This window comes from Populus nigra, chromosome 18 (assembly GCF_951802175.1).
Source record: "Populus nigra chromosome 18, ddPopNigr1.1, whole genome shotgun sequence".
In the NCBI taxonomy this organism is placed as follows: Eukaryota; Viridiplantae; Streptophyta; class Magnoliopsida; order Malpighiales; family Salicaceae; genus Populus; species Populus nigra.
Window position 1 is genome coordinate 8567401 of NC_084869.1, and position 27312 is coordinate 8594712.

Sequence of the window (27312 nt, forward strand, 5' to 3'; positions counted from 1 at the left end):
CTCTCTCATAGTAATTTGTGAATAGAAGAGAGAGATAAAAGTAAAAAAATATAAAGAGATACCAAATGCATATTAAAACTTCGATGATAATATTATTAGTATCATTAGAAAGGTATTGATAAGATGAATTTAATGACACAATAAAAGGTCACCAATAGTAATCTAAGTGGGCCACACGAACCGTTAAAAAAAACAAGCCCTCAATCTTTAGATGATTCTTGTGACCCACTTCGTTGACTATTAATAATTATTTTTAATGTTGTTGGACTTTTCTTGTTGAAATCTTTTAATTAGTATTAGTGATATAGTAATTGGAGTTTTGATATGTTTTTAAAATCTTTTTATTTATTTATTTTTTATTATAAATTATATCAAATTATTTTATAATTTGAGAGCTTAGCTATTAATACTTACGACTCGCAAGTCACATACAAACCTACCTGTTATAATTTTAAACTATTATTTTACCTTTTTGTTTTTTACCTAGAGTCCAAAAAGAATATTTCTGATTGCAGCTAGTATTTTAATTTTACCCAGCTATGAAAGATGGGTGCTACAGGCTAAAGAGCGAGTAGCGAGTGATGACATAAAGCATCAGAAGCGCGTTGGTGTTGGCAGACAACTTCAACTAGAACTAGTTGGTGCCTGGTGGTGTTCTGCAGTCCCTCTTCTCCCTCCCCTCAATGAATCATATTATTAGCTTTTATTATTTCCACTTTGCAATCATTCCTTCTCTGATAACTGATTCTCAATCTTCGTTGCCAATCAAAATTCTCGCCTTCCATCTCCTCTCCTCTCTTATTGATTGATTCCATAGCCAGCCAAGAGTTGCCAATTGCTGTAAAAAAAAAAAATGGAGAGAAGAAAATTGGTTTCCACATCTCAGAAGAAAACCCTTCTCTCTCTTTTATCCATCAACTTGAAGAAACTCACGATCACACCTCCAAATGACCTTGAGTTCTCTGATGTCTTTGGCCCATCATCAACCCCGCATGACCCTAACCATTCACACTCTCCTTCCACGTCATCTTCTGTCCTGGACCCCCCTGTCATCCACAACAGGTCCCACTCCTTTGTGGGTCCCTCCCCTCGCTGCCCTCTTCCCTCTTCTCCTCTCCCCTTCCACCATATCCAAGAAGATGATGAAGCTGTAATAGAAAATGAAAGTTGTGACAATGAAAAGGGAAAGAGCGAGGATGATGAGGGTCAAGTGGGCAGTTGTGGTAATAATAATAAAATCGGGCCTGCGGATTTTGAGATACTGAGAGTGGTAGGAAAGGGAGCATTTGGTAAGGTGTTTCAAGTAAGAAAGAAGACTGGTGATAGCAAAGAAAAAGGAGGAGGAGGAGGTAGTGGGGATGGGATTTATGCAATGAAAGTAATGAGGAAGGATACAATAATTAAAAAGAAACATGTTGATTACATGAAGGCTGAGAGGGATATCCTGACTAAGGTGGTGCACCCCTTTATTGTCCAGCTTCGCTACTCCTTTCAGGTCCTATTTCATTATTCTTTTTTTCTGATTTCTTTCTTCTTATACTTGGAGATTGTTCAAGTTGTTCTTTTAAATATTGTTACTTTTGGATGCTGCACTGTACACATCTTTAATTCTTGGATGCAAGAGTGTTCTGGTCTAATAGAGCAAAGTAGTTGCATTTTTTGTTTTTTGATATAATGGGATTTTGTTCTAGTTGAATTCACATGAAAATTTTCTAGCGAAGAAAAGAAAAAAGGAGCATTACTTTATGTCATGCAGTAAAGACTAGCAAAATATGCTGATTTTATGTAGTGCTGCAATGCGGATGATAATAGCTGCTTTGCTCTAAATGATTAATGCTTGTGTTTTTTTTTCTTTTCTTTTTGGAAGTAAAGTGAAGAAAGCATTAGAAACAGCAATACTGCATTGAGAATTTAGTTTCATGCATGCCGGTATAGTAGCATATATGTTGCCTATAATGGATGTTCAGGCCCTCTTCACCTTAGTTTCATTTCATATCAGGAGAAACAATAAAACCATTCCATATCTTTATTTTTCTGCTTCATTACCCATTTGGGTGTTAAGAATATGTACAAACCACAAATGCTCGTTATCTTTATATGCTAATGCAGTAGGTAATGCATTATCTGGAATTATTTTGTGTAACACTGGTCCATTGCTATACAATGACAGTTTTAGCTGGTTTTGATGTTGTTGGGGTAACAGATTGTGAAATTAAAAGCCCATGTTACCCTAATCCTATTCAATTGAAAATGTATTCATTGTCAATTTGTAATTGCATTGCTCAATTATAACAATAGCAACTCAATGGTACAAAGTTTGAAAATTGTCACAAGAATCTTAATGGTACTTTAGTTATTATCTTTTGATTGCACATGATTGAAAGTGTCAAGGGTGATGTAAGTAGTCAGATTTTAGAATTATTGTTTTTAGCGTTATTGATTTTCATATTTACTATTGAGTTGTGTTAACCATTACAAGACCTTAAACTGATCTTTGTATGAGGGTACTGTAATCCTTTATTTTTTAAAAAATCTTATGTTCATCAGGAAGGATTAAAATAGACTCTGGAATGTTTTCAAATCCTTTGCAATGGACAAGTCTGCATGAATAATATATAATCTTCTGTGTACTTATTCATCTTTTCCTCATTTCTCTTCAGACCAAGTCTAAGCTTTACTTAATCCTGGATTTTATGAATGGAGGTCATCTCTTCTTTCATCTTTATCGGCAAGGGATCTTCAGGTATCTTATGTTTTGTACTTTTAAATTGCTTTCATGACTCGTATTTGCCTGTTTTAACTTTTTGGTTCTTGGTATGTTACACAGTGAGGACCAGGCAAGGTTTTATACTGCTGAGATAGTATCTGCTGTTGCCCATCTTCACAAGTGCGGGATTGTGCATCGGGATCTTAAACCTGAAAATATTCTCTTGGATGCTGACGGGCATGTAATGGCATTACCCATGCACTCTATTCTGTGGAAGGATTTGTGGAACTTATTTAAGTTAGATAGTTTTTTATTTTTTTTATTTTTTTTTTAATTTTTTAGAGAATAAAATCGTACAAGTCTTTCCTGAAACTGATTGTTTTCACGCAGGTTCTACTGACTGATTTTGGACTTGCAAAGGAAATTGATGAATCAAGCAGATCCAATTCAATGTGTGGGACCACTGAATACATGGCTCCGGAAATTTTACTGTCCAAGGGCCACAATAAAGATGCAGATTGGTGGAGTGTTGGAATACTTCTGTATGAAATGCTAACTGGGCAGGTAACGCATTGGATTAACAAGGACTTTTTTTTTTTTTGTAAAAACAAAGAGAGGAAACTATTCTAAAATTTGGTTACTAGTAAGGCATTGAGCTTTGCATAAGTCCTCAACAATCCCCTCCCCCCCTCTCCAAAGATTCATCAAGAGGAATGTTGTTGTATGCACTGATTCTGGATGTTATTTCTGAAAATGATCTCTAAAACTTCTTCTCTCAGCCACCATTTACACACTCAAATAGAAAGAAGCTTCAGGAGAGAATTATCAAAGAGAAAGTCAAACTTCCACCATACCTTAGTAGTGAAGCTCACTCTTTGCTGAAAGGAGTAAGTATACACTTATTGTGATATATCCTTTCTTCAATGGTTTGTTTGAATTTCCTTTTTTCAATTAAGAGCTCATAATTTTTGTCTTTTGTTGTAGTTGCTGCAGAAAGAACCATCAAGAAGGTTAGGCAGTGGTCTTGATGGCGGGGATGAGATCAAAGGCCATAAATGGTTGCGGCCAATCAACTGGAAAAAATTAGAGGCGAGAGAACTGAAGCCAAAGTACATACCAGATGTGAGTGGCGAAGACTGTACAGCCAACTTTGACCAATGTTGGACAACAATGCCCCTTGATGACTCACCAGCTCCCACACCAACTGCTGGTGAACATTTTCAAGGGTATACTTATGTTGCGCCTAACCCTTGGCTTTCATCCGGATGAATTAAATGATTATGAAGCACTGCCAACCTAATGAAATTTGAGTAAGTTCACCTTTCTTTTTACAGACCTCTTTTTTTTAAAAAACAAAAATAATGGGGAAAATGAAACAAAAAATAAATAGGCATTCTTCTCTCGTGTATAATCATGCATTGGTTTTTGAATAAGTATTTAAACTACACCCTGTCAGAAAAGATGTGAGATCTAATAACTATTCTTTAGCTCAGGACATGATCCTTCTTAGAAGTATACTGCAAACAAGAATCAGGGTGCTCTGTCCCAATTAATTAAGTTAGCTGTTAGAAAAAAGTGTATCCTTTATTAACCTGTGAGAAAGAAGCAACAATGTGATGAGATTTCCCATTTTTCATTCATTTTCCCTTCAGATTTTGATCTTTGGTGAAACAGAACAGTATTGGGTTTGTTGCAATAGTTCCATGCTGGTTCTTATGCTAGTTGAGAGCTGATCAAATTTTAAGAATGTGAGATTAATGAAGTCTTTAATCAAAAGCATGCCAAAATATCCAATCCAAAGCACAAAGACCATTTGGATTGCTTGGCAAGAGAGAGAGAGAGGATTCTGTTTAGGACTTCCTCATGAAGGTGATGTAAAGCAATGGTGGATAGTAAAGAGAAGCTTTCTTAAAGTACAAAGAAGAAAGTAGCATAGAAGAATCTTGTTTTTCATTAGGAGACAGGTGACATATTGAGTACTCCTTCCTTAGAAACTTCACTAGGCACCTCACTAGAATGTGCTCAGCTTCAGTGGCATATCTGCAACCTAGCATCATATCTTTTATTTTGTGGAAGAATTTGAACGGATTGGCATAAATTTATCATGGAACTAACGTTGTTTTGCTGTGTTTACAAAAAATATAAAATATAAATTTATTATCAAAAAATATATTTTCCCTTTGTTTGGATTATTTTAATCCATATAGATAAATTTTGTTGGGCATATGAAGGAAAATATTAGCAAACCAATCACTAGATTTTCACCATGTGTCATGAGTAGATCAGTAGGGAGGACATATTCTTCTCACTCTCTCTCTCATCGATATCATCCTTTACAAAAAGACTTCTATCAGTCATTGGTAGAATGAGAAAGTAATATCTGCCCCCGTAGGAAGCTTGTATTTATATGGTTGTAACTAAGAGTAGTCACAAACTGAGGAACCTGAATAACAAGCAGGCTGTTTATCCTCCACATTTTTGAAAGCAAGTTTCAGAAGCTTATTAATTTGATCCACTTAGTTAATCCAGATATCGTCTTATTTTTCCAGAAAGAGTGGCTAAAGTTGAAAGTCCATAAAGTAGCCATGAGTAGCAAAAATAGGAGCAACAATTCCCTCTGTGAGAACTCAATGAAGGTGGCGGTGAACATCATGAAATTGTCTTCATTTTCTATTGCTAAGATGAGTCTGGGAACACATAGTCCTCCAGTTGTCACCAAAAGTTACATCCCTATGACAGGCTCGGTCATGGTTGCTAATGAACCATTGCTGTCTCAAATTCCAGGAAGTCGAAGGTCACAAGAGTCGCAGGGGAGCTCAAAGCCAATATCATTTGTGATGCAGCCAGATGAAGGTAATGGTTCTAAACATGCGATCCACAAGGAGAACAGTGTTATAGATGGGAGGGCTTCTGATTATATCAGAAAGGTACACGAGAAAAACCACAATGATGCTCGTGAGATGTCAGAACTCTCCTCGTACATGCTACCTCCTCCGCCATGAGCAGTGAAGTAGCTACCTTAACACGTGTTTTTCAGTATTTCTTGTTACGCATTTAATGTTTGGCTGAAATAACCTGATAAGTTAGATCACTGAAAAAGAACTGGATCTTTCATATCGTTTCCTTGCTTGTGTTAGTGATTAGTGTATTCTCATCTGGTTCTTGTGTACTCGCCTTCTCTCTTAAGGGAAAGGGGCCATGGTCCTGGACCAGAGGTTATCTCCTAATATGGCATAAAACTGTGTGCCTGAGTGCTGCATAGCATGCGTTTCTATTTATGGCTTTTCCAGATCTTCTAAAGAAACTTGGGTGCCTGTAAAATATGCTTTTATATTTGCTCGCTGAAGTTTACAAGTCATCGGATCTTTTATCAGTTTGCAATCCGGTTAGTCTGTAATCATGCATTATGTATAAATTTGTCATGAAAGAAAATTAAGCTGCAACTTTTGTGGGTTGAAGCATACCAGTTCTTTGAATACTTGGAGTTGCTGTTAATTTGATGACCACTTTGGCAGTTATTCTGCTGGAAAACTGGAAACACGTGCAGAAGAATAACAATCATTCATGTAAATGTCAGACAAATTCTGGAAGATGCCTCGCTATGTTTTTTGATTAAATTCAGAAACCGCACAATCAATTTGGATATCAATAATTAATGTACAAAAAGCTGGGAAGATATAAACAAGAAGCTAAAGTTAATTTTGATAAGAAATCAATCAGGATAATTGGAACTTTTTATGGACTGTGAACAGTTGGAATAGGAAAGGAAATGGATGTGCATGTCCGAGCGGGAGGGAGAATCACTCCACCTTTATTAAGTGCTTGTAGTTACCTTGTTGGTCACGTGATTGATTATAGTGGCAAAGCAAGGAAGAGAAATTTGGAATCCTTCAGCCTGAAATGTCATGGCCAGGGCATATTACAACAAAAGCTTTTATATCAAAAGCTAAATGGGGGTGGAAAAATTACTGCACATAAAGAGATATTTCACAATATAGTAGTTTAACTTTTAATTTTTTATCTTTTCACGAGCGGATAAATGTTTTTTTGGCTTTCTTTCACAATAGAATCCAAGTATTTTTAATTTTCAAGTACAAGTAAATAACAAGTATAAGCAAATAATGTTTTTAAAAGACAAAAGAAGCTTTGCTTTTAGAGGTATTTTGTGTAATTATAAGGACCATGAGGGGTGTTTTAGTATTTTCACATTGTATTTTTTAATCAAAAAGCTGCTGGAACGTGTTTCACATGCCTCGGCGAGTGGGCGGCGCCCTCACCATTAAGGAGGCACGTGAGTCGCTTTTCGGTGGAAAAATCTAGCTAATCGTCGTATCACTAGATGCATAGCTGTGCCATCTTTCACATTTAGCGGTGCGTGTAGACATATCATGGTTGGATTGCAGCCGGTGATCAATTGTTTGTGTTTTTTCTTTATTTTCTCTCTTCTAATAATTAAAGTGCACCATTGTCCTTTCTTTGTTTGTTGTTTACTTGGATCTGATATAGGTTACCAGGCCTAAACGCTTTAGGTCTAGCAACCATGTTTGATGCCACACCCAAGCGCAAGTCTGACATGGTTGCCAGATCCAAGACGTCTGGGTTTGGTATGGTTGCCAAACTCAATTTGCTAGGGTCTGGTATGATTGTCAAATTCATGCATTTAGACCTGCCAAACCCAAGTAACATGGATCTGACATGTTGCCAGACCCAACTAACTTGGGCCAAACATGATTGCTAGACCCAAGCATGTTGAATGTGGCATGATTGTTGTTGTTGTTGTTATTAGTATTGTTGTTGTTGTTGTTAGTTTGGTTAATATTATTGTTGTTGTTATTATTATTAGTTTGATTGTTGTTGTTGTTGTTGTTCAAGTAAACCTGGGTCAGACATTTTTGTCAGACCAAGATAAAGTGGGTCTAAAAATTATATAGAAATAAAATATAAATAATTTATAAAAAATAAATCATCATAAAAATCTAATCTAACGTTTTAGATAAAAAAAAAATTCAAATCATATCTTCCCATTGAAATAATTTATTTTTTATGTTTATAAATTTGTTATTCATTCAATATAAATTCTATCTTCTCTCTTTTTTTTCTCATTTTTTAACTATATTTTTCATTAAGTCAATGCCTTGGTCTGGCATGACCCTAGCTGCTTGGGTATGGTGGTCATGCGAGACCCAAGAGACTTGGGTCTTTTGGCATTACCAGATCCAAGAGCTTTGAATCTTATTTTGTTTTAAAAAAACCTCATTTGCAACATAAATCCATATAAAGGGTTTAGACAAACATTATAAAATGTTAAAAAACTATAGAAATTGCATAATGAAACTAAACACTTATAGTCCAGTATTGTTAAAAAAATACCACCCATTAAATAAATATTTTTTTTGCGATGAGTGAGTAAAAAAATATAAAAAAATATAAATTCATAAAAAAAAGAGAAAAATAGAGAGAAGATAAAATTTCTATTGAAGCAATAACAAATTCATAAATATAAAAATAAACTATTTCAATATTAAGATATGATTTGAATTTTTAGATCTAGAATGATAGATTAGATTTTTGTGATAATTTGTTGTTTATAAATAATTTCTGCACTTGAATTTTTGTTTAGAATACTTTAAGAATAGTTTAAATATATTTTTTATCAAAAATAAAAAACAAATATAAAAAAATTAGTTAAGATTTCTATTTTGGATACTTCAATAATAGTTTAAATATTTTTTCAATAAAAAATAAAAAAATTATATAAAAAATTAATTATGCATGACTGTCATACCCATAGCGTTTAGGCCTGACATGGACACCAGACCCAAGACTGTTGGGTTTAGCATGACCACTAAATCTAAGTCGCTTGGGTCATGCATGTCTGTCAAACTAAAAGGGTTTAAAATATTTTGTATACTCTTAATATTTTTTTACATTTAAAAAAAATAGTATTGACTGCTGTAGAGTATATATATATATATATATATATATATATATATATATATATATATATATGAACAAGAACAAGGCCAATCATCTTGAAAATGGTTGTCAGACAGTGATTTTTTCTTAAAAAGAATAATAAAAAGTTCATCAAGGATGTTTTTATTCGTAGCTAAACTCTACCACCATTACATCTTGTAGAGGGGTCCCTAAAATATTGCGACAATCTCCTTGAGGCTTGAGGATAGGCAGGCAGCTAGCTAGCAAGTGCAGATTCTTTTCCATCAGCTCATTCTAGAAATGAAGGGACAGAAATCGTCATTGCCTTGAAATACTGAAGGCCCAGCTTCGTCCATCCCTTACTTTGGATCTTTACTTGCATCACCTGGTTTTGTCTATAAAATACTTGTTCGTGATCCTAGATCATGACGTCAAGGGGATATATAGGTAGCATGTGTAATGATGCTGGTCGAATAAAAAAAATTTCAAGTTTTTTTTTTTTTAAAGAAGCAAATAATTCTTTTTAAAAGCAAGAAAACTATAAAATCTGAATTATTGATTTAACTTAAAAATATGATTTAAAAAAATTGTAAATAGCACAAACAAAAAAAATAATAATTAATCATATTCAGGAAAAGAGAAACAAGAAGCTTGTTGGAGACATACCGTTACTTCTTCATTATAGACACTGCTTAACCACAGTTCAAACACCATTGTAAAAAGCTCATGTCGACACCAATAGAGGCCTTATGTGTCGTTAAAGAAACGAGCAAATTAATCAAAATATCATGAGATAAGTATCTCATGCTTATTTTTTTAATTTAATTTAATTTAAAAACAAAATTTCTTAAAAAAAGCTAGATTTGAGCGGATAATGACAAATAAAAAAATCCCAAATAACTCATGTCATTATCAAAATTTATAAAAAATTCTATAGAAAACAAATAAAAAAAATAATGGTATCCAATCTCCAATTAAATAAACTTTAAAGGATAAATGAAAAAACAATATGAGCTTAAAAAAACAAAAAACAAAAAAACAAGTAAATCCGAGTGAATTTTCTAAACCTATGTTAATCTTTCAAACTCATAACCTGTGAAATTCTAGACCCGGGCTAAATCAAGAAGTTGAATTTCTAACAAATTAAATGTTGAAACATGAAATTTAAAAAAATGGATCAATTTAAAAAAATTATCAAGACATTAAAAACTAAAACTAAAATAATAAGGATCAAATTGGTAGAAATAAAAACTTAAAAATAATGAAATAACAAAAGGAAATAACTTAAAAATCATCTCAAATAAACTAAATATCAATTAAAAGAACAGGTACAAAATCTAAAAGATAAAAAAATTGAAGTAGGATAAAATAAAAAAATTCAATTTCATAAATCATTTTAAATAAAACAAATAAGTTAAAAAAACATTAACCAAATGTGAAGAAATAAGAAATTGAAGGGTTACTTTTAACTTTTGCAAGGTTAGTGCAAAAATTGAAGAGAGAGGGAAAAAAAAGAAGGGAAGGATCGCATGCATCAAATTGGATGTCTATTTGGAACACGCGCCGCATTTGGACGGAGGGGAAGCTGGGATGAATCAAATGTTGCTCTGGAAGTCACCGTATGACCACCACAACACATTTTACACACCATCCAAAGAGCACAGGGACAATTCACATGCTGGCGTACCAACCAAGTTTTTTATTTTTTTTTCTAATAATATCTATACTAATTTAATTACTAAACAACCCCTAAAAAACCAGATTATTATAAAGAAAAACCCAATTTGAAAAGACACAAGGACTATGGACCAAAGTTGTGAAAAAATTTAACTTTCAAAATTGCGTTATTTAAATGTTTTTAGAAAATGTAAAAGACGATAAAGTTTCTAGAGCCATGTTAGAAAAACTTTATGTTAAGAGTGATCAAGTGATTTATTGTGCTGGATAAATGTGTTCTTGCCCTTTTCAATTTATAAATGATTTTTTGACATTAAAAAAGATTATTATACCCCTCATATAAGGTTTAATAATTTTAAAATAAAAATAAAAATTATCAATTTACTATTTAAATCCACGTTAAATTTACTCATAGGATACAAAATTTACACCGAGCTCTTTTACGTTTTTTTTTTTTTTTTTAATTTAACCATGTTCTAAGGGCATATTTTTACCGATCCCATTGAAACAATTAACATATATGCTTTACTTATTTATTTGTGTATTAATATTGTGTCAAATGGATTGGTGAATTTGTTAGAAGTATTAAATGACGCTTGAACCCTTAATTGGAACGATTAACATATATGCTTTACTTAATTATTTATGTATTAATATTGTCTTATAGATCGGTGAAATTGTATGTGTTAAAACTAAATTAAATTATTTATGTTGGCATTAATGAGTTGTAAAACGTTTTTAGTTAATGTAAGAGGTGAAAGGTTAAACTCATACTCTAAGCATTTTAATGTTTTTTTTTTCTTCTTAAAAGTCATTTTTTTAACAATCAAATTTAATTGAATTGATCAGATTTTATTGAATCAATATCTTAATCAATCCAATTAAAAAACTTGATTTGAATCAAATTCCAAATCATTAAATTTATAAATCAACCCATTAGATGAAGTTTGATTAAAAAACTATAATATACACATTATTTGTATAAATTGAAGAATATAACATCAAAATATTTCTTATCATTTTTTTTTAACTCACACAAGGAATCCAACCTCTCTACTAAAATAACAATAAATATAAAATAATAAGAAGATCGATAAATAAATTAAAAACATATGAAAGTAAGAGTAAGACATGGAGCCCAGCATTGTAGGGATGTCCTTCGTTTAATTTGGTTACATGTAGCATAGTTTATCTTTTTGGTGGTCTTTATCACTGTCTTCAAGATAAGAACCAACTTGTAATAAGTAAATCTCATTTGTCATCTTCTAACGTCATCAATTCATTGATGTGATTTTTAGGTGGAATCCTTATATTTAGATAAAAAATTTTATCGTGATTTGAAATGATATTTTAATTATAATATTATATTTAGAATACTTACAAGTGATCACTTGATTAAAAAAGAAAACTTAGAAGCAATATTTATATATTAAATAATTGATTAATCTCTTAATTCTAGTAATTAATTTATTTTTTTAGCCAAGATAACAGATAACTAATATTTGGGGCTTGGTAGGTTAAGGTAGTTGATGATTGATACCTGTAATTTTTTTATTTTTATTTTTGGGACTCTCGAATGTTTAAGGAAGTATTTTTTTAGAAAAAAAATACAATAATATTTTAGAGAGATAGATTCTGAAAATTTATATGCTAAGAATATTCAGAATGAAAAAATTATAAACCATTTACCTAGATCGTTTAGGGGGTATTATAGCCCTTTAACCTTATCCTTTTGCTAAAGTGAAAGGGTTGAAAAGTTATTCCACTCTTATAGATTAATTTTATATTGTAAACTATATTCAATTTATTTTATCCAAGTAAGAGATAAAAGACATTATAGGTCATAAGAAATTTTAATACATCTAATAGTGTTGGTGGAGTATAAACTTGTTTGATTAAGTTTATTTATTAAAAAATTAATTTTTCTAAGTTTATGTAAGCATTAGACTCAAATATTATGTTTGAATTTATGTATGTCGTGGATCCAGCCACATGTTAGGCCTAGGCAAACATGGAGTACCTGACCACGCACGGGATGCAATAGCAAAAAATCCTGGGCTCGACACCCATAGGAAATGCGTGCTAGGACATTCCATTGGCCTGACAAAGCACAAAACTCAAGTTTTGAGTTTGGGAGTGTGTCAAGCTCATCATGCCCGTGTTGGGGCATTTGGGGCTAATATATATCAGCCCAATACACTTGAGAGTTTGAGAAAATTACACCCCTTATATTTTTCTCGATCTAGTATTTTTTTTGAAAAAAAATATATACAAAAAATGACTGATAAAATCTTGGTTTATTAACAAGTAATTATTATGAAATTTAAGTGTTTAATAGCTCGTTTTTTAATATTAAAAACAATGATTATAAAATAATTTTACCAGTAATAATGGTAATGAGAATAATAAAAATAGTGGAGTATATGGTGGGATAGTAATAAAAAATAATATATTTTTAAAATATCAATATCATCACCATGAAAAGAGTTCTCATTTGCATTTTTTTAAATCAAACATCTACAAACAGCAAATAAAACTTTCATTCTTATTTCTACCATTTTTTTTTTTATCAAACAACACCTTAGGTTTAGTGTGAAATTTATTAGAATTCTTGAAATATTTTATTTTCGGACTGATTTTGGTGTTGTCATGTATGTTAATCTCTCTCTCTCTCTCTCTTAACTTTTTTTTTTATCACTTATAAGTCATATTTATTATTTAATTCATATTTGCAATTAATTTTTATTGCAATTTTTATGAATTGTAATATATATCAAATAATGCGTGTGTGATTGGGTTTTTATTTTTATTTTTTATGATTCCCTAACCAGAGTCTAATGCCATCTTGATGTATGTGCTTTGATTGAGGTTGGAATGCAGAGATATTGTGATTGTGGTTGGATAATGTTTAAAAAAATTTATTTTTTTAGGTTTAAATTAATTATTATATATTTTTAGATCGTTTTAATATGTTAATGCTAATTTTTTAAAAGTATTATTTTAATATATTAAAAAAAAAACATTTTAAAAAATAATTTTAATTACACTCCAAGACAAGATAATTATTTATCCAGTCTAATTCAATTTTATTTATTCCAGTCAAATTAATATTATCTGACGTACCAAGCACAACATTGAGTTGAGATTTCTTATCTTAACTATTAAAAAATATATATATTATTGCATATAGGTAAAGAAGCTTGCTTATATGTTACTTAAATTCCTCGTGATCCACCATATGAAGGACATCAGACAATATTTTACTTGACAAGTTAGGTAATCCAAATATATTATTTCATAAAATATTTATTGTAAATGAAGTTTTTATAGATTTTATTTTTGAAAATTAGCATGATTAATTAAAATATTGGTAGAATAGCATAGTCTATACTTATTGTGATTTTAAAATATAATATTTTATAAATATCACGATTCTGAATTCTGTTAACTTAACATGCTGTGATTTAAAATCATAATCTATCATAACCCCTCCCCCCTAAAAAGTTTTTTTTATTTCGCCATAAAACATCTAAAAATGCATCATTCTTCATTTCTAAGCCTCCAACAAACCTTTTTTTTTCCTTAGAAACCCTCTGCCCTTAATGCTACTATCACTTCTTAGCCACAACCACCATGCTGCAACCACTTCCCAGTTGAAAAATTAATAGTTAAGAGTTTTATGTTGTGTTATTTTATTATTTATGAGTTAGTAATTTATTTTTACAAGTGTTTTAGTATATTTGTAAAATTATTTTTGTAATTTTTTTAGGTTGGTTTTATTGAGATTCAAATGTTTTTATTTTCAAATTTGATTTGGAGTATTAAAATTTGAATTCAAAATCTTACAGATAGTCATGTGAATGACAACATCAAAATTGATTATTGAGTTTAGCTTGAATATTAATATTGTTTTTGCATTTACATGTGAAAGAAGTGAAAATTGATATGTTGGGTTATTAACATGATCAATAATTGTTAAACAAGTGTTAGAAACCAAATAAATTATAAAATAATAAAGTGGAAAAAAACTGCAAGTCCTTGCAATGTACCCTAAATTCAAAAGACATTTTGATTATAATATGCTTGAAAAGAAATAATATAATAAACAAAAAGGGGAAAATATTATAGTTTATGCAATTCACACAAAAAAATATTCAAAAAAAATTCTGATTATAAGATACTTGAACTTCACTTCTAAATAGGGTTAGCAGTCCTTAATTTAATTTTACATCGACAAGAGATTTCACATTTTAAACTTAGAAGGTTTAAAGTTTGTATTTAAGGTTGATGGTTTAAAGTTTTTATTTTAGGATTGGTATTTAATGTTTGATGTTTAGATTAAGGTTAGGATTAGTTAATGTTATTTTTTTTGGTTAAGAGTTCGAGGTTATCAATTAGAGTTAGAATTAGTTTTGTGGTAGATAATTTGAGGTTAGAGATTAGTTAGGGTTAGAGTTTGGATTAAGGTTAGTGTTTAGAATTTGCATTTAGTTTTTTTTTAATCATTAAGGGTATAGTGAGTGTTTGGAGACCTTAGTTAGGGTTATGAGTTAATTAGGGCTCGACAAATAAGAGTTTAATTTAAAGTTTTGATTTAGAGGTAATTTGTGATTTGATAGATGTCACAATAACATCTACTAAATATTGTGTTTTTCAAAAATGATTTTTTTACATGTCCTCATTTTGAAACCATAACAAGTATAAAACTATGCTATGTAATTAATATTCTTTTTACTTGTGTTATTTTGCTAAAAATTTTAATTTCTTATGCTAACAAGTGAAAATACCCACTTTTCTATGTGATTTTTTTCTTTTTGTTTATATTTCAAAAGAAAATAAAAATTAACTACTTTTTAAAGTTTAAAATAGTAGACAATTAATCTAGTTTGATTCGATAATTTAAATCATTTATAAAATTTATTTGATAAGATTTAACTTGGACTAGATTAAATTAACCAAAAATTAACTTTAACTAAACTAAACTGAACTGGTTAAAAATCAAGTTGAACATATTGAAGGTCATCCTATAGCGTGTCATTTAAAAAAAATCTAAAAAAAGAGCCCTTACTAGGTATTGAATCAGTCAATTAGACCTATTTCAACTAGAGAAACATTGATTTTGAATTGGTGAACTAACACCTTCGCAGGTTCAATTTCTGGTTCTTGCAACATTAGTTAAGATTATAAAATAATTAAAATACATATATTATAATAAGATCATCTTATAATAACAAACTATGAAATAATAATCATAATTACAATACTTGGTCCGCTTTCCGACCGACCCGAGTCAACATAAAACTATTAATTATTTCATATATTTTTTTAATCTTATCTAAATTTTAACCATGTTATCAGATCAAAAACTGACCCATCTAGTCGACTAAATTTAACCCATTCAACTTCCATCTAGTTCATCATAAGACCAGTGTTTAATAAAAGTAATGATAATGGCACCGCCCAAAGAAATAAAGCACAGCATGTACATGACACAACTGAGTTTAAAAAATCCTCAGACAAGGCGTGGCCCATCTCATCCCCAGGCATCAAATACTACAAGGACCGCATTCATTGAACGATTGTGTCCATTCACAGAACACAAACAATAATAAAAAAAAAAAAATGCATCCCCACCACTACACAACTTGATTTTTCTGGTTCACAAAACGATAAAAAACACTTGAAGTTCATGGATCAATCGAGAAATGTTAGCAAAGAAAAAGAAGCGGCTGGCTTATTTCCAGTATTATCAAACTACGAGCAAGAAACAGTCACAAAATACAGAGGAATCTATCTTACGATAATAATAATAATTGTAGCAAAAACAAAACCATTCAGCAATGGATGAATATTCCTTTTCGGCCAGGTCTGTACAAGAGCAAAAGATAGAATCCCAGACACCTAACTTAACCTTATCTAATCCTATTTCTTCTAATTAATTACCAGACCTGTTATCCTTTCTCAAGCAACAACGATGATGTTATCACCGTTTTTCAAACTTGACATCGTCTGGAAGGCTGAATGCCTAGATGACGATGCCCTCTGATCAGACGATGAAGACAGATCGAGTGACAACGGAGATGAATCAGCAACCGGCTTCAAGTTTAAGTTAAGATCAGGCATTGCTGAAGTACAAGGAGCTGGGACGACGGGGACTGTGAGGACTAGATTTGTTGAGCAGTTAAGGGATTGATTGCCTTGTCCAAGTGACCGGTTTTCCATTATTGGACTCTCAATTTGGAGAGGCGACACGGCAGGACTGACAGTTCTCCTTCTTATAGGGAAAGGCAGCACCCCAGGGAAACTGGTGGTACTGTTGGCTTGCAGCGGTGGATTTGTCTTGGGTGCCTGGTTGTTGCTCTTGCTGTCTTGGCATTGAGCTTGCTGCTCTTCCATTGGAGTTTCCGTCACCTGATAAAAATAAGATGTAGGCGATGCTCAAACCCTTTCTAACAACTGCTTGGTGGAGAAAACAAAGCACATCGAACAAATTGCATGATTGTAAATGAAAATACAACTACTTGGTGAGTTCAAGTCTATAGTTTCAGTTCTAAGAAAACAAATAAAAACTAATAACTTTTACATTAGCATTTTCTTTTCCTCGTTGATCTCAACAACCAAGAAACAGGTTTTACAAGGAACTACAAAACTTTACGCAAATAATCCCCAAGGATTATTAAGCATGCTTAATTTTTTATTTTTGGTGCTGTCGATATCCACAACTGACTTAGATTAAGACCCTCAATCAACCAAATCCATACTAATTTAATCAAATCTGTCTGATTTAAGAAATCAAACAAAGCTTAAAACAATTCAGCTAATCAAAATCCCATTGTGTAAAAAAATTAAAATTATGATTGATATCAAATTTCTCTGATTTAATAGTCAAACACAAACCAGATCAATCAACACTCAAGGCTTCAAAACAATTATCAGTTAATCAAGAACCCAGGTAGCGCTGATGGGATGTGATATTAATACCATATCGGTGGTGATATCAAAGAGGCTAGATCGGCGGCGGCGGCGATTCACATTACTGTTGCGGAGAAAATGCTTCTGAGCATGACTAGCAACCTGAGTTGATGTTCGGGTCTTGACAAAATTGCGAGAAATTCCTCTCCAGTCTCCTTTGCCCATTTTCTGCAATCCTACAAGGAATCTCTTGTGCTCCTCCTCTGTCCATGGCAATCCTGTTTCATAATCCACACAAACAAAAGATAAGATGATCATGAACCAAAAGAAGCAATTTAGTTCTATCCAAAATATCATTTGTATCTAGAGGTATCGAAATAATATCAAAATAAATATTCAGAAAAGCCCAATTAATTAGACATGCCTACACAAATCAACGATTAATTACTTTCAGATAAAAAAATAAACCTCTCTTTCGTTGGCCACGCCTTTCAGAGGCTGAAGAAGAGTGTTGAACGGTGTCGTCTGCAGACATATAACCAGAAACAGCAGCAGAAGCAGAAGCACCGGCAGCGGCTTCTTCATCTTCCTCGTTATCATTCAAGTGCTCATAATCATTCATATTATTCAAACTCACAATTTTCCTCATGTTATCAACCACCACTCTGACTCCAAACAACAAAATCTCCTTCGGCCTCGTCTCTGCCGCTCCTTCAACACCGCTACCTGTGGAGCTACTACCGACCACCATCTCTAAATCTCTAATCAAAAGAAAGGAGACGTGAATAAATTATCTTCTGCAAGGCCAAGGCAGCAGTACTCGCTGGTGGCTATAGACAAGTGGTGGAGGGTTGAAAAGGAGAACATGTGCGCGCTTTTATTCAGACAAGGGGTCGGGTAAGGGTATCGTGCCAGTTGCCACCTCTCTCTCTCTCTCCCCTCTTTTTTCCTTGTTTTATTATAACATAAAGATAAAAAGAAAAAAAAATGTCGCGTGATTTTATGGTTAATCTGTACGGAATATTTTTTACGATGATGATGTGTAGTTTTTTTTATTGTATTAACGTTAGATTTGTAATGATTTTCAGGCTTGGTTTTTGGTGTATTTAAGGAATCCAACGTTATTTTATTTTATTTCCCTTTTTTTTTCCCTGTCTAGCTTGGAGATGCTAATTAGGAAGCTGTAAGAAATTAATAGTTTTCTTACGCCGAGAAATTGACCGTGAGAATTAGAAATAAATGCCGTTCAATTTATCATCAACAATTCAGGAAAAATAAAACCAGAATCCTGACGTCATAATTTGTCTCATATCCTTGTTTCCTTAAATAAACTTTTCTTATCTTATTAAGATATATATTATATAAATAATAAAGGAAAGAAAATATATTGTTTTGAAATTTCCTATTTTTCAAGTTGCTCTGAAAGAACATGATAGAATTAGTCTACTGACTTATCCGTCATCCCGGGATGAATCCAATTTTTTAAAAATATAGAAAAAAAATTACATCTAATTTTTTTTCTATTTTTATTCATTTTTCATTTTCAATTTAAAATTTAAAAAATTATAATTTGACTCGTAATTTTTAGTAACTTCATTACATTGTTATAGAAGTAATAATACCATTATCATCATCATCATCATCAATATAATTATATATTATACCATTATCATCATCATCATCATCAATATAATTATATATTTTTTCTTCTCCTAGTGCATATTCACCGACTTCAATGTTGATGCATAGTCAAATATTCTATTTTTTTAATTTTATATTTTAAAACCATACACGTCTTTATTAAAAAATTATTTGTATATGAATAATATTTTTATATAAGCCATCATCAACTTTTTTTTAACGCTTGATAGGCTGATAGGCTACCATGATGAGTAATAATATAAAGCATCTTATATCCTACCATTACAAGTAGTACAAATCTAATTAGAGAAATATCTAAACAAAAATCCTAATTACAAATCTATTTAACAATTATACATGATCAGCACATAAAAATTACACTGAACAATAATCTTAATTTATAAAATTATTGTTGGGGGAGGGTATGTTTAGTTAACAAAATATGTGAAAATTATCACGACATTTGATATATCAAGCTATAAACCAATTAATTTAGGGTTTTTAAAGTTTGGGGTTAGATTTAGGGTAAATCAAAAATTATTTATTTATTGTTGAATCAATTACATATTCATAATATTTTAACCATTATCCATTAAAAAATCCTGAATTTTAATCGCTTTTCCCTCGTACAAAAAAAATCAATTTTGTGTGATGGTATTTATTGTTGAATCAAGTATATATTCATAATATTTTAACCATTATCCACTAAAAAATCCTGAATTTTAACCATCAATTTTGTGCCTACATGATGGTATTAATATCCCACATAAGTCTAGATATAATAGCTACTACTACATGTAAAATAAATTTACCATGTCACAGTAATTAATGAAACTTAAAAAACATATAGGCGAAAATTCATACCAATTGTATTTTCTGTTTTCTTCAACTAGATTTAATCTTAATTTCTTTAAGTTTCACAATCTCTTGACACAAGATCATCATCTTCTTCTTCTTTTCTATCTTTTAGTTATATGCTGATAAAAAAAAATATCAAAGAACTTCATCTATCATAATTGAAATCGAAGGTGAATATTGTATTCATAAAATATAATGATCAATCACTATTTTTAGAATTTTATTTATTGGCTATGAATTTTTAATTTCTTTTTTAATGTTAGTGATTTTATTTTTATTTTATTTTTTAATTTCTTTAGTCATTAGATCCCTTCATCATATAGCTAAGATAGAAAATCAATTTAGTTCTATAGAATTATATCGACCATAATTGAAATATAAAAATGGAAAAGGATTGTTTTAAGTTCTAAATATCATATATATTTAATCTCTCTTTTTTCTCTTTTTTTTTTTTTTTTTGTCAACCATTCCCACCCAGTGGTGGGAATATGAAAATAATGACCAAATAATAAATATGGGAGATTTCTACTTTTCAAAATTCTGCCATTTCCATTTTAGACAGGAGCAGACGAGTATTCTATGGGTCACCGGGAGACCCAAGTTGACGAACGCACATGGAAGTGCTTGGGGAATTTCGAGGAGGAGACGATGTCCTCTCCAATCCCTTGTAATATCTCATTTCTTAAATCAGATGAATCTAGTCAACCTGATGTTGTCTGTCCCACTTGACTTTACAAGAATACCTAAAAAAGTTTCATTGCCCATTAACTATTCAGCCGTATCTTATCTTGATAAGATCCAAATCCAAAAACAATGCATGAATTCAGTACTTAATTTGCCAGACTTCCCATGTAAGACAAAATGCCAGCCCTACCTTTTCTTCAAGAGTTTCTTGCCGAGGCCGATACAGGTAAAGCTACACATGATGGGCCTCTTGCTTCCTGCCTTCCTGGTGAAAGAGAGAGAAGATAGATGGGGTCTGTGGTGGACCATGAGGCATCGCATATTCGCTTTCATCTCCATTTTTAGTTTACTGTTAACATGGGGTTTCACTATTGTATGAACACCTCCCATGGGGGCCCGTGTCGATAAGCTAGGATGACGTCCATCTCTCAGCCATCTTGACTTCAATGGCCACCTGCATTTACATTCCGAGTTTTTGGCTCTCTTGTGCTCCGACAGTGATGAGCTGAGGGTCCTCTTCAATCTAAAGAATCTTGGGTTTCACACGGTCATTTCATTTATCATCATTAGCCTACCTAAAACATGAAGTTAGATGAGTTTGTAAGGAAGAATTACACTACTCCCATCACCAATTAGCAGGATAGCCACTTGTTCTGTAACTCATCACAGCATTCTCAGCACAGGGAAGGGCTGCTAAGATTTTAGCTTTGCATGCATCGTAATCTTACTATCTTTAGCCTACTGCTTCCATAGTGGGTATGTACGACTATATCATCTTGTACAGTGGAAAAAAACTTGGAGGACAAAGATGAAGACAAATCACGCACTGGTACCGCTGCAGAGAGTCTTTAAAACAGGACCTTTTTTTGGTGTACTTTTGCATTATGGGCATGTCATCCTAGAATTAGTTCTTCCTCGGTGGATGAATCAAGCTGAATCTTTGTCCCAAAAGTGTTTCCTTAGTGTCAAAGCAAATTTAAAGGAGCCATCATGTTAATGTATGTGAAAAAGTTCGTTGCAAGCAGGGAACGAAAGGTCAGCACAGCACACATTTTTGGTTCACAGCCCAGATTGAAGACCATCCCTGAAATGCATACACTAGTTTTACTATAGAGGACAAACTTGAAAAGTAAATCTGAGTGCCTGCACCTTATCTTTGTCGGGGCTTTCAATTTGCATGTGTTTTTTATTTGTTTTTTTAAAATGTTTTTAAATATTTTTTTTTAGATTTTTTTAATATTAACATTTCAGAAAGCATGCAATCGTTTAATGGCTAATTAACTATGAGTGGTTTATGCATCTTTTTAATTGCTTAATTTTTGATACTCTGATTTTTTGTAATGAATTTCATATTAAATTCGTATAGATACATTAAACAATCTTAAATATTTTCAACTAATCAAATTGTTTTCAAGATCAATATAATTTGTTTATTCTTTCCAATAAAAAATTACAACTAAAAAGTTAATTCTAAGCAAAACAAAAATAATAACCTCACAAATCAAATGGAATGTTGATGTCTAATTTTTTGATCTCTAAGTTTATTATGTTCCAGAAGATGTCATCTAAAAAGAAATAAAAAGATAAAAGAAACAAACAAAATAAAATAAAAAAGAATTATAAAGAAAAGCAAAGATAAGTTTACAAGAAAGTTGGAAATTGTACAAAAAGATTGTGCATACGAGCATAGCATCTTTTTCAATAACTACATGCCTATTAATATTAGTGCAATGTTAGAGTTTCATGAAACACATAAACCTAATTTTATATAGATTGTTTACATCATATAATGAGATTACATGATGAAACCTATTGCAAACTAAACTATAATTTAATGTATGTCTCCTTACTGCTAGTAATTACATGAGTTCTAAGTTGATTTGTACATATCTGTTAATTCTGTCAGGACTCATTCTTTGAATAAGATTTAATCTTTTGGTTGTTTATATGAACTCTTATGATTGTGATCAATTGTTTCTTATCTTCCTTGATTGACATGAACTCTTTCTAGACACGATTAATTTTACTACTATCAATTGATTTTAGCCTTCCTTTTCTTATCTAGTTGTGAACAACTAATGTTCTTATATAGTCAATAAATAAATGTTTATTTTTTATATAAGCAATGTTCTCCATATTCCTTTATTTATAGACCAGATAAAGATATATTTTCTTATTATATTATTGCTAGAATTGATTAAAAAAAAGAAGCCGCCAATGACATGAATAATGAACATTGTCTACCTAAAAGTATCAACTATATTTTTAGTGTATGCCCAACATGTTAGCCAATCAAATCATTTCAATAAGCGAGCTTTGACTTTGTTAATGTAAGCTTTATTTATCTTTAGTATTCACTTATATTTGATTAATAAATTTAATATCTCATTAATGAATTTAAAGTAAAGATAAAGTTCAAGGAACAAAAATACTTTGCAAAAGAAATTATAAAGTTATTATAATTATGATATCCTTATTACATCAAAGCATTGTTCCTAAATATTCCTGATCGATTCTTTATTAAGATTGAACATTAATTAGAGCCATTGAGATTGTTATATATTATGTTTTTTTTTCATGAAATGAAATAGTTGTTCACATAAGCTAAGGTTTAAGTATACCAAGAACTAATATTAAGTGCTTGTCAAATGATATGTACACTGAACTAACCCACATGAGAATTTCATATGATGAAATTATTTATATCTATAGAAAGGCTCACGTAATAGTTATATAAGTGATCCTTAGACTTGAGATCACTAAGTTATCTTATATAGGGAATGTTATGTTTTGATATTCATTACATATTGTCCTAATCAAAAGTAATAAATGAGTAGATATTAGGTATAACATGATCTATATGAACTATTTGAGTGATCAAAGAGTAGGTGAAGCAGAAAAAAATATTCCATATATTTTTAAATAGTATTGATTGTGAAATCCTTACGCAAGGTGGAATGAGATTTGAAAAGAGTTTCAAATCTTATTTATAAAATCAATGACTATGGTGTTGAGAATATACATGATTTAATAAAGTAGATGCACTTTATGATATAATGTCTAAATTGAAACATTCATGATGAAAAGATAATAATTATACTGAGATACTACTCATTAAAAGTTTAAGTCAAACCACGTATGTATTTAGAAGATCATGACATGTTGCTAGACGATATACTTGATTTTCAAATATAGATCAACCAATTGTTGAATTAATAGTAAATTAAACCATTTAGTTTATTTAATCCTATTTTATTTAGGATTATGATTTATATTTGGGCTAACTTATTAGAAACTTAATGGGTCACACATATTAAGAACTGTTGGTTAAAAATTAAACTGAGATAATTAATCAAATGTGATTTAATTATAAATAAGATTTATAAATTGATGACTATAATATAATTAATATAAGGGATTATGCCTTTAGACCTAGAAAAATCTTAGAGACTTGATTGTATAAATTTCTAAAACTATCATGAAATAATATATGTGATACTATTCAAGGACAAATTAATATTTTGCTAGGTTATTAGGTTTTTCATATAAATAGAATGATTTATCTTATATTTATTGTATGAGGTATACAGATGTTATAGAACATACGGTATAGACCACTTAAAACACAAAAAAAGCTAGCACTCAAAGGCATAAAGATCATTATCTTGTAAGAGTATTTCTCACTAGTGGTTTGTGCGAATTATTTTTAGAGTCCAAACATGAACGACTTGTGGTCTACAATAACTCAGTCTTAAATTTTTTTATCAAACCTCAGAAAAAAGATTTGATCTTCAGGAAATCTTTGCTCAAACCCTAAATGACCATAGATTATCTAACAGGGTCCTTAAGACCCCTAAAAACATTTAAAATTAGCGTTTTTGCTGCGTTTATATGTTCCTCAATAACTCGGTTATGTCCAATCTATATCCACCTAGGTTTCAAATAGTGTTTGTTTTATTTGACACTCTTAGTCATATAGTGTTCATGTTTACAAACTAGAAAGCTTCTAAATCTTTCCCATATCTTCTCATGTTAGAATGTCTAAGTCAATTGACTCTTTTGTATATAGAGTTCATAATTTGTATATTGAGATCATAAAATAAATTTAAGAAGGTAATAAACAATATAAACTTCAAGTTGATTTATATAAGTATCATAATGTATTTAATGTTGGAGATTATTTCATGATATATATTAGACTTAAACGATGTCCTTCAACAACTAAAACAAATTTATAGGCGAGTAGTACTAGACCATTCAAAGTGTACAAATAATTAAATTAAATACTCATATCATTAACTTGTCATCAGGCTTTATTACTAGATCTATTTTTAAAATAAAAGACCTCATTATACATAAAAAAAAAATAACAACATATCCCTGATAATTCTTTGGAAACCCATGCCCTATTAACCCTATCATTGACATAAAAAAAAGGAACATATTAATGTTATTTTGGATGGACAAGTTAATTTTACCATGGATTATGAGATTCACTGATTTCTAGTTTATTGATATGATGACTTGATTCAAATTATATTTGGATCACTAGAGATACATAGTAACACATTGATCCTAGTCTTTAGTGTGTGTGTGTGTGTGTGTGTGTGTGTGTATATATATATATATATAGAAGGAGATTGAGCACATTGAAGCCCATGTTATTGGATTTTATTTAATTTTATTATTGAATTTTAATTTATATTATTTTATTAGATGTTTTTATTTAGTAGGCTATAAGCCCAATTGTTGATTGTGACTAGGGTTTTCCTATATATATGTGATTTTTAACATTACAGATAATTTAGATGAATTAAACAAAGTTACAGACTTTTGTTCTTTTTCTTTAATCTTCGTTTCTCATTTATTATGCTTTTAGCTTCTTCTTCCTAGCTTCTTCTTTCTTTTGTTTTACTTCTCTTCAAATATCTCTTGTTTCACATCATAAGTCTTGAAACTTATCTTAGGTGCAATTATATAAATTGCCTTAAAAGATGGATTCATCGATTAGCCTCAGCAAAATGGTGGTACAACTTAAGTTTTTATTATGCCTTACCAATGAGTTTTTCTTAAGCTTATATGATTATCCACCTCCTTCTAGGGAGATTATGATTCAAAAGCCTTTGATAGTGGTTGTTATTGGTGAATTTATGCTTGAAATGAGTGCAATAGATCATATATATGAGGAACAACTCCAAAGTTTTCACTAGATAAAGTAAATTGTAGGCAGGAAGATGATTGAAAGGAAGTTTATGGTTAGAGACTATGTATAGATTACATATAAGAAGAGGATTGAAGGTAAGTTATAGTAGGAGAGAATATGAATTTGAAGTTGCAACTTAAGCAGGTTATTATTGTTAATAAGGGTTTTAGTTTAAATGCCTCTCCTTGTAAGAATTGCCTTCTTTATATATTGAAATTGTCGCACATTATATGGTTGAAAATCAGCCATTACATAGTATTATAAAAGGTAAAAGTAAAGGTGTGTGTGTGTGTAGCTAGGCTAAATAAGGTAGCATATATCAAGTCATCGATTCTACTTACATGTCCCCCTTAAATTGATGTTGAGTGATCTAAAAGCATCAATTTATCAATCATAAGTTGATGGTGAGGACAAGAGAGAGCTTTGGTGAAAACATCGATGGTTTGGTGTTCAATGGAAATATATTGAAGAGTAATCTCCTGACAAGCCACAATATCACGAATGGAATGACAATCTATTTTAATATGCTTGGTACACACATGAAAAATAAGATTGGAAATAATCTAAATAGCTTTGGTATCATGAAAGGGGAGTATAAGTAAGCAGTGAAACACCAAATTCACCTAACAACCCGTAAAGCCATATAATTTTAGAATAAACAAACAACATAACTTGATATTCATTTTATAAATGACTTTGAGACATGAGCATGCTTTTTACTCTTCCAAAAAACAAAAGCATCACCAAGAAACATTTAACAACCCATAACAAAATGACAAGTATCCATACAACTAGCTCAATATGCATCATTAAAACCCATAATCTATAAAGATTTCTCATAAAAGAAGAGTAAGTCATTACCAAATGTAGTTTTGAGATATCAAAAAAGACAATGAACAATGGTTAAATATGTCTAGCATAGAGTCTGCATAAACTGAATGACTTGTTAAGCAATAAATATGATATTAAGTTGAGTAATGGTCAAATATTTCAAATTACCCACCAATTGTTGATACGTTGAAGGATCAGATAAGAGATCCTCATCCTCATTATACAGTTTCAAAGTTCTCTATATAGGAGTAAAAATCAAAATACTATCTTGAAGACTAGCTAAAGAAAAGAAATTATTGGGCATACTTATATTAATTTAAGAGCGTGTCATTCAAACAACGGCTAACCACAAATCCAAAAAAATACTATGAAGGACCAACATTTTTCATATGAAATACAGATTTGAGTTGCTGTTGGAGCTGGTCAATTATAATTAAAGATTAGATCTAATAATTACAACACCATTGACATGCATAAGAAGCATAATTATCCCCAAGTAAATCTTGCAAAAAGGAATAAAGAGGAATTATGCTTACTTTAAGTAAATGTGAAATATATTAGAGTGGTACAAAACTTCTTAAACTATGCTCATATTGCTTGCTTTAAATAATATAAAGACCGCTTCAAACAACAAACCTCAACAAAAAAGGAAGGAGACAAACCATAAGAAGGATATAAATATTTCTTCAATTAGGTCACCATATAAAAATGCATTATTCATATCTATCTAATGAAGCAACCATTCTTTCAAAATAGCAATGGCAATAACAATATGGATAATAGTTATTTTGGCTACATTAGTAAATGCTTCCTCATAATCAAGCTTATACTCCTATTGATTCCCAAGTGCTACTAGATGAGA

The 27312-nt window shown here is 30.9% G+C and overlaps 2 protein-coding genes across 3 annotated transcripts; one reads left to right on the forward strand and one right to left on the reverse strand.

Moving 5' to 3' along the window:
* The first annotated feature begins 604 nt into the window (after positions 1-604).
* On the forward strand, positions 605-6080 carry LOC133678917 (serine/threonine-protein kinase AtPK1/AtPK6-like). 2 transcript variants are annotated; one of them, XM_062101434.1, is made up of 7 exons: positions 605-1495; positions 2661-2743; positions 2828-2948; positions 3098-3271; positions 3487-3594; positions 3692-4017; positions 5257-6080. In XM_062101434.1, the coding sequence occupies exons 1-6, from the start codon at positions 854-856 to the stop codon at positions 3974-3976; spliced, it is 1413 nt and encodes a 470-aa protein (XP_061957418.1). In that variant the 5' UTR covers positions 605-853; the 3' UTR covers positions 3977-4017; positions 5257-6080. The 2 variants fall into 2 exon arrangements, with proteins under 2 accessions (XP_061957418.1, XP_061957417.1); XM_062101433.1 differs by having other exon boundaries at positions 606-1495; positions 5492-6080.
* A 9949-nt stretch (positions 6081-16029) lies between these two features.
* Positions 16030-18157, reverse strand: LOC133678652 (transcription factor MYB1R1-like). The gene is made up of 3 exons (XM_062101063.1): positions 17702-18157; positions 17303-17511; positions 16030-16732 (listed from the first exon to the last, which is right to left on the reverse strand). The coding sequence occupies exons 1-3, from the start codon at positions 17982-17984 to the stop codon at positions 16283-16285; spliced, it is 942 nt and encodes a 313-aa protein (XP_061957047.1). The 5' UTR covers positions 17985-18157; the 3' UTR covers positions 16030-16282.
* Between the last annotated feature and the right edge of the window lie 9155 nt (positions 18158-27312).

What these genes read in the sequence shown, in the direction of transcription:
- LOC133678917 (XM_062101434.1), top strand. Translation starts at nt 854, where the DNA reads ATGGAGAGAAGAAAATTGGTTTCCACATCTCAGAAGAAAACCCTTCTC. An exon ending in TCTTGGATGCTGACGGGCAT is followed by an intron (nt 2,949 to 3,097) that starts GTAATGGCATTA and finishes GTTTTCACGCAG; the next exon opens with GTTCTACTGACTGATTTTGG. An exon ending in CTCACTCTTTGCTGAAAGGA is followed by an intron (nt 3,595 to 3,691) that starts GTAAGTATACAC and finishes CTTTTGTTGTAG; the next exon opens with TTGCTGCAGAAAGAACCATC.
- LOC133678652 (XM_062101063.1), bottom strand. Translation starts at nt 17,984, where the DNA reads ATGGTGGTCGGTAGTAGCTCCACAGGTAGCGGTGTTGAAGGAGCGGCA. An exon ending in GCGTGGCCAACGAAAGAGAG is followed by an intron (nt 17,512 to 17,701) that starts GTTTATTTTTTT and finishes ATTATGAAACAG; the next exon opens with GATTGCCATGGACAGAGGAG. An exon ending in TTGATATCACCACCGATATG is followed by an intron (nt 16,733 to 17,302) that starts GTATTAATATCA and finishes TATTTTTATCAG; the next exon opens with GTGACGGAAACTCCAATGGA.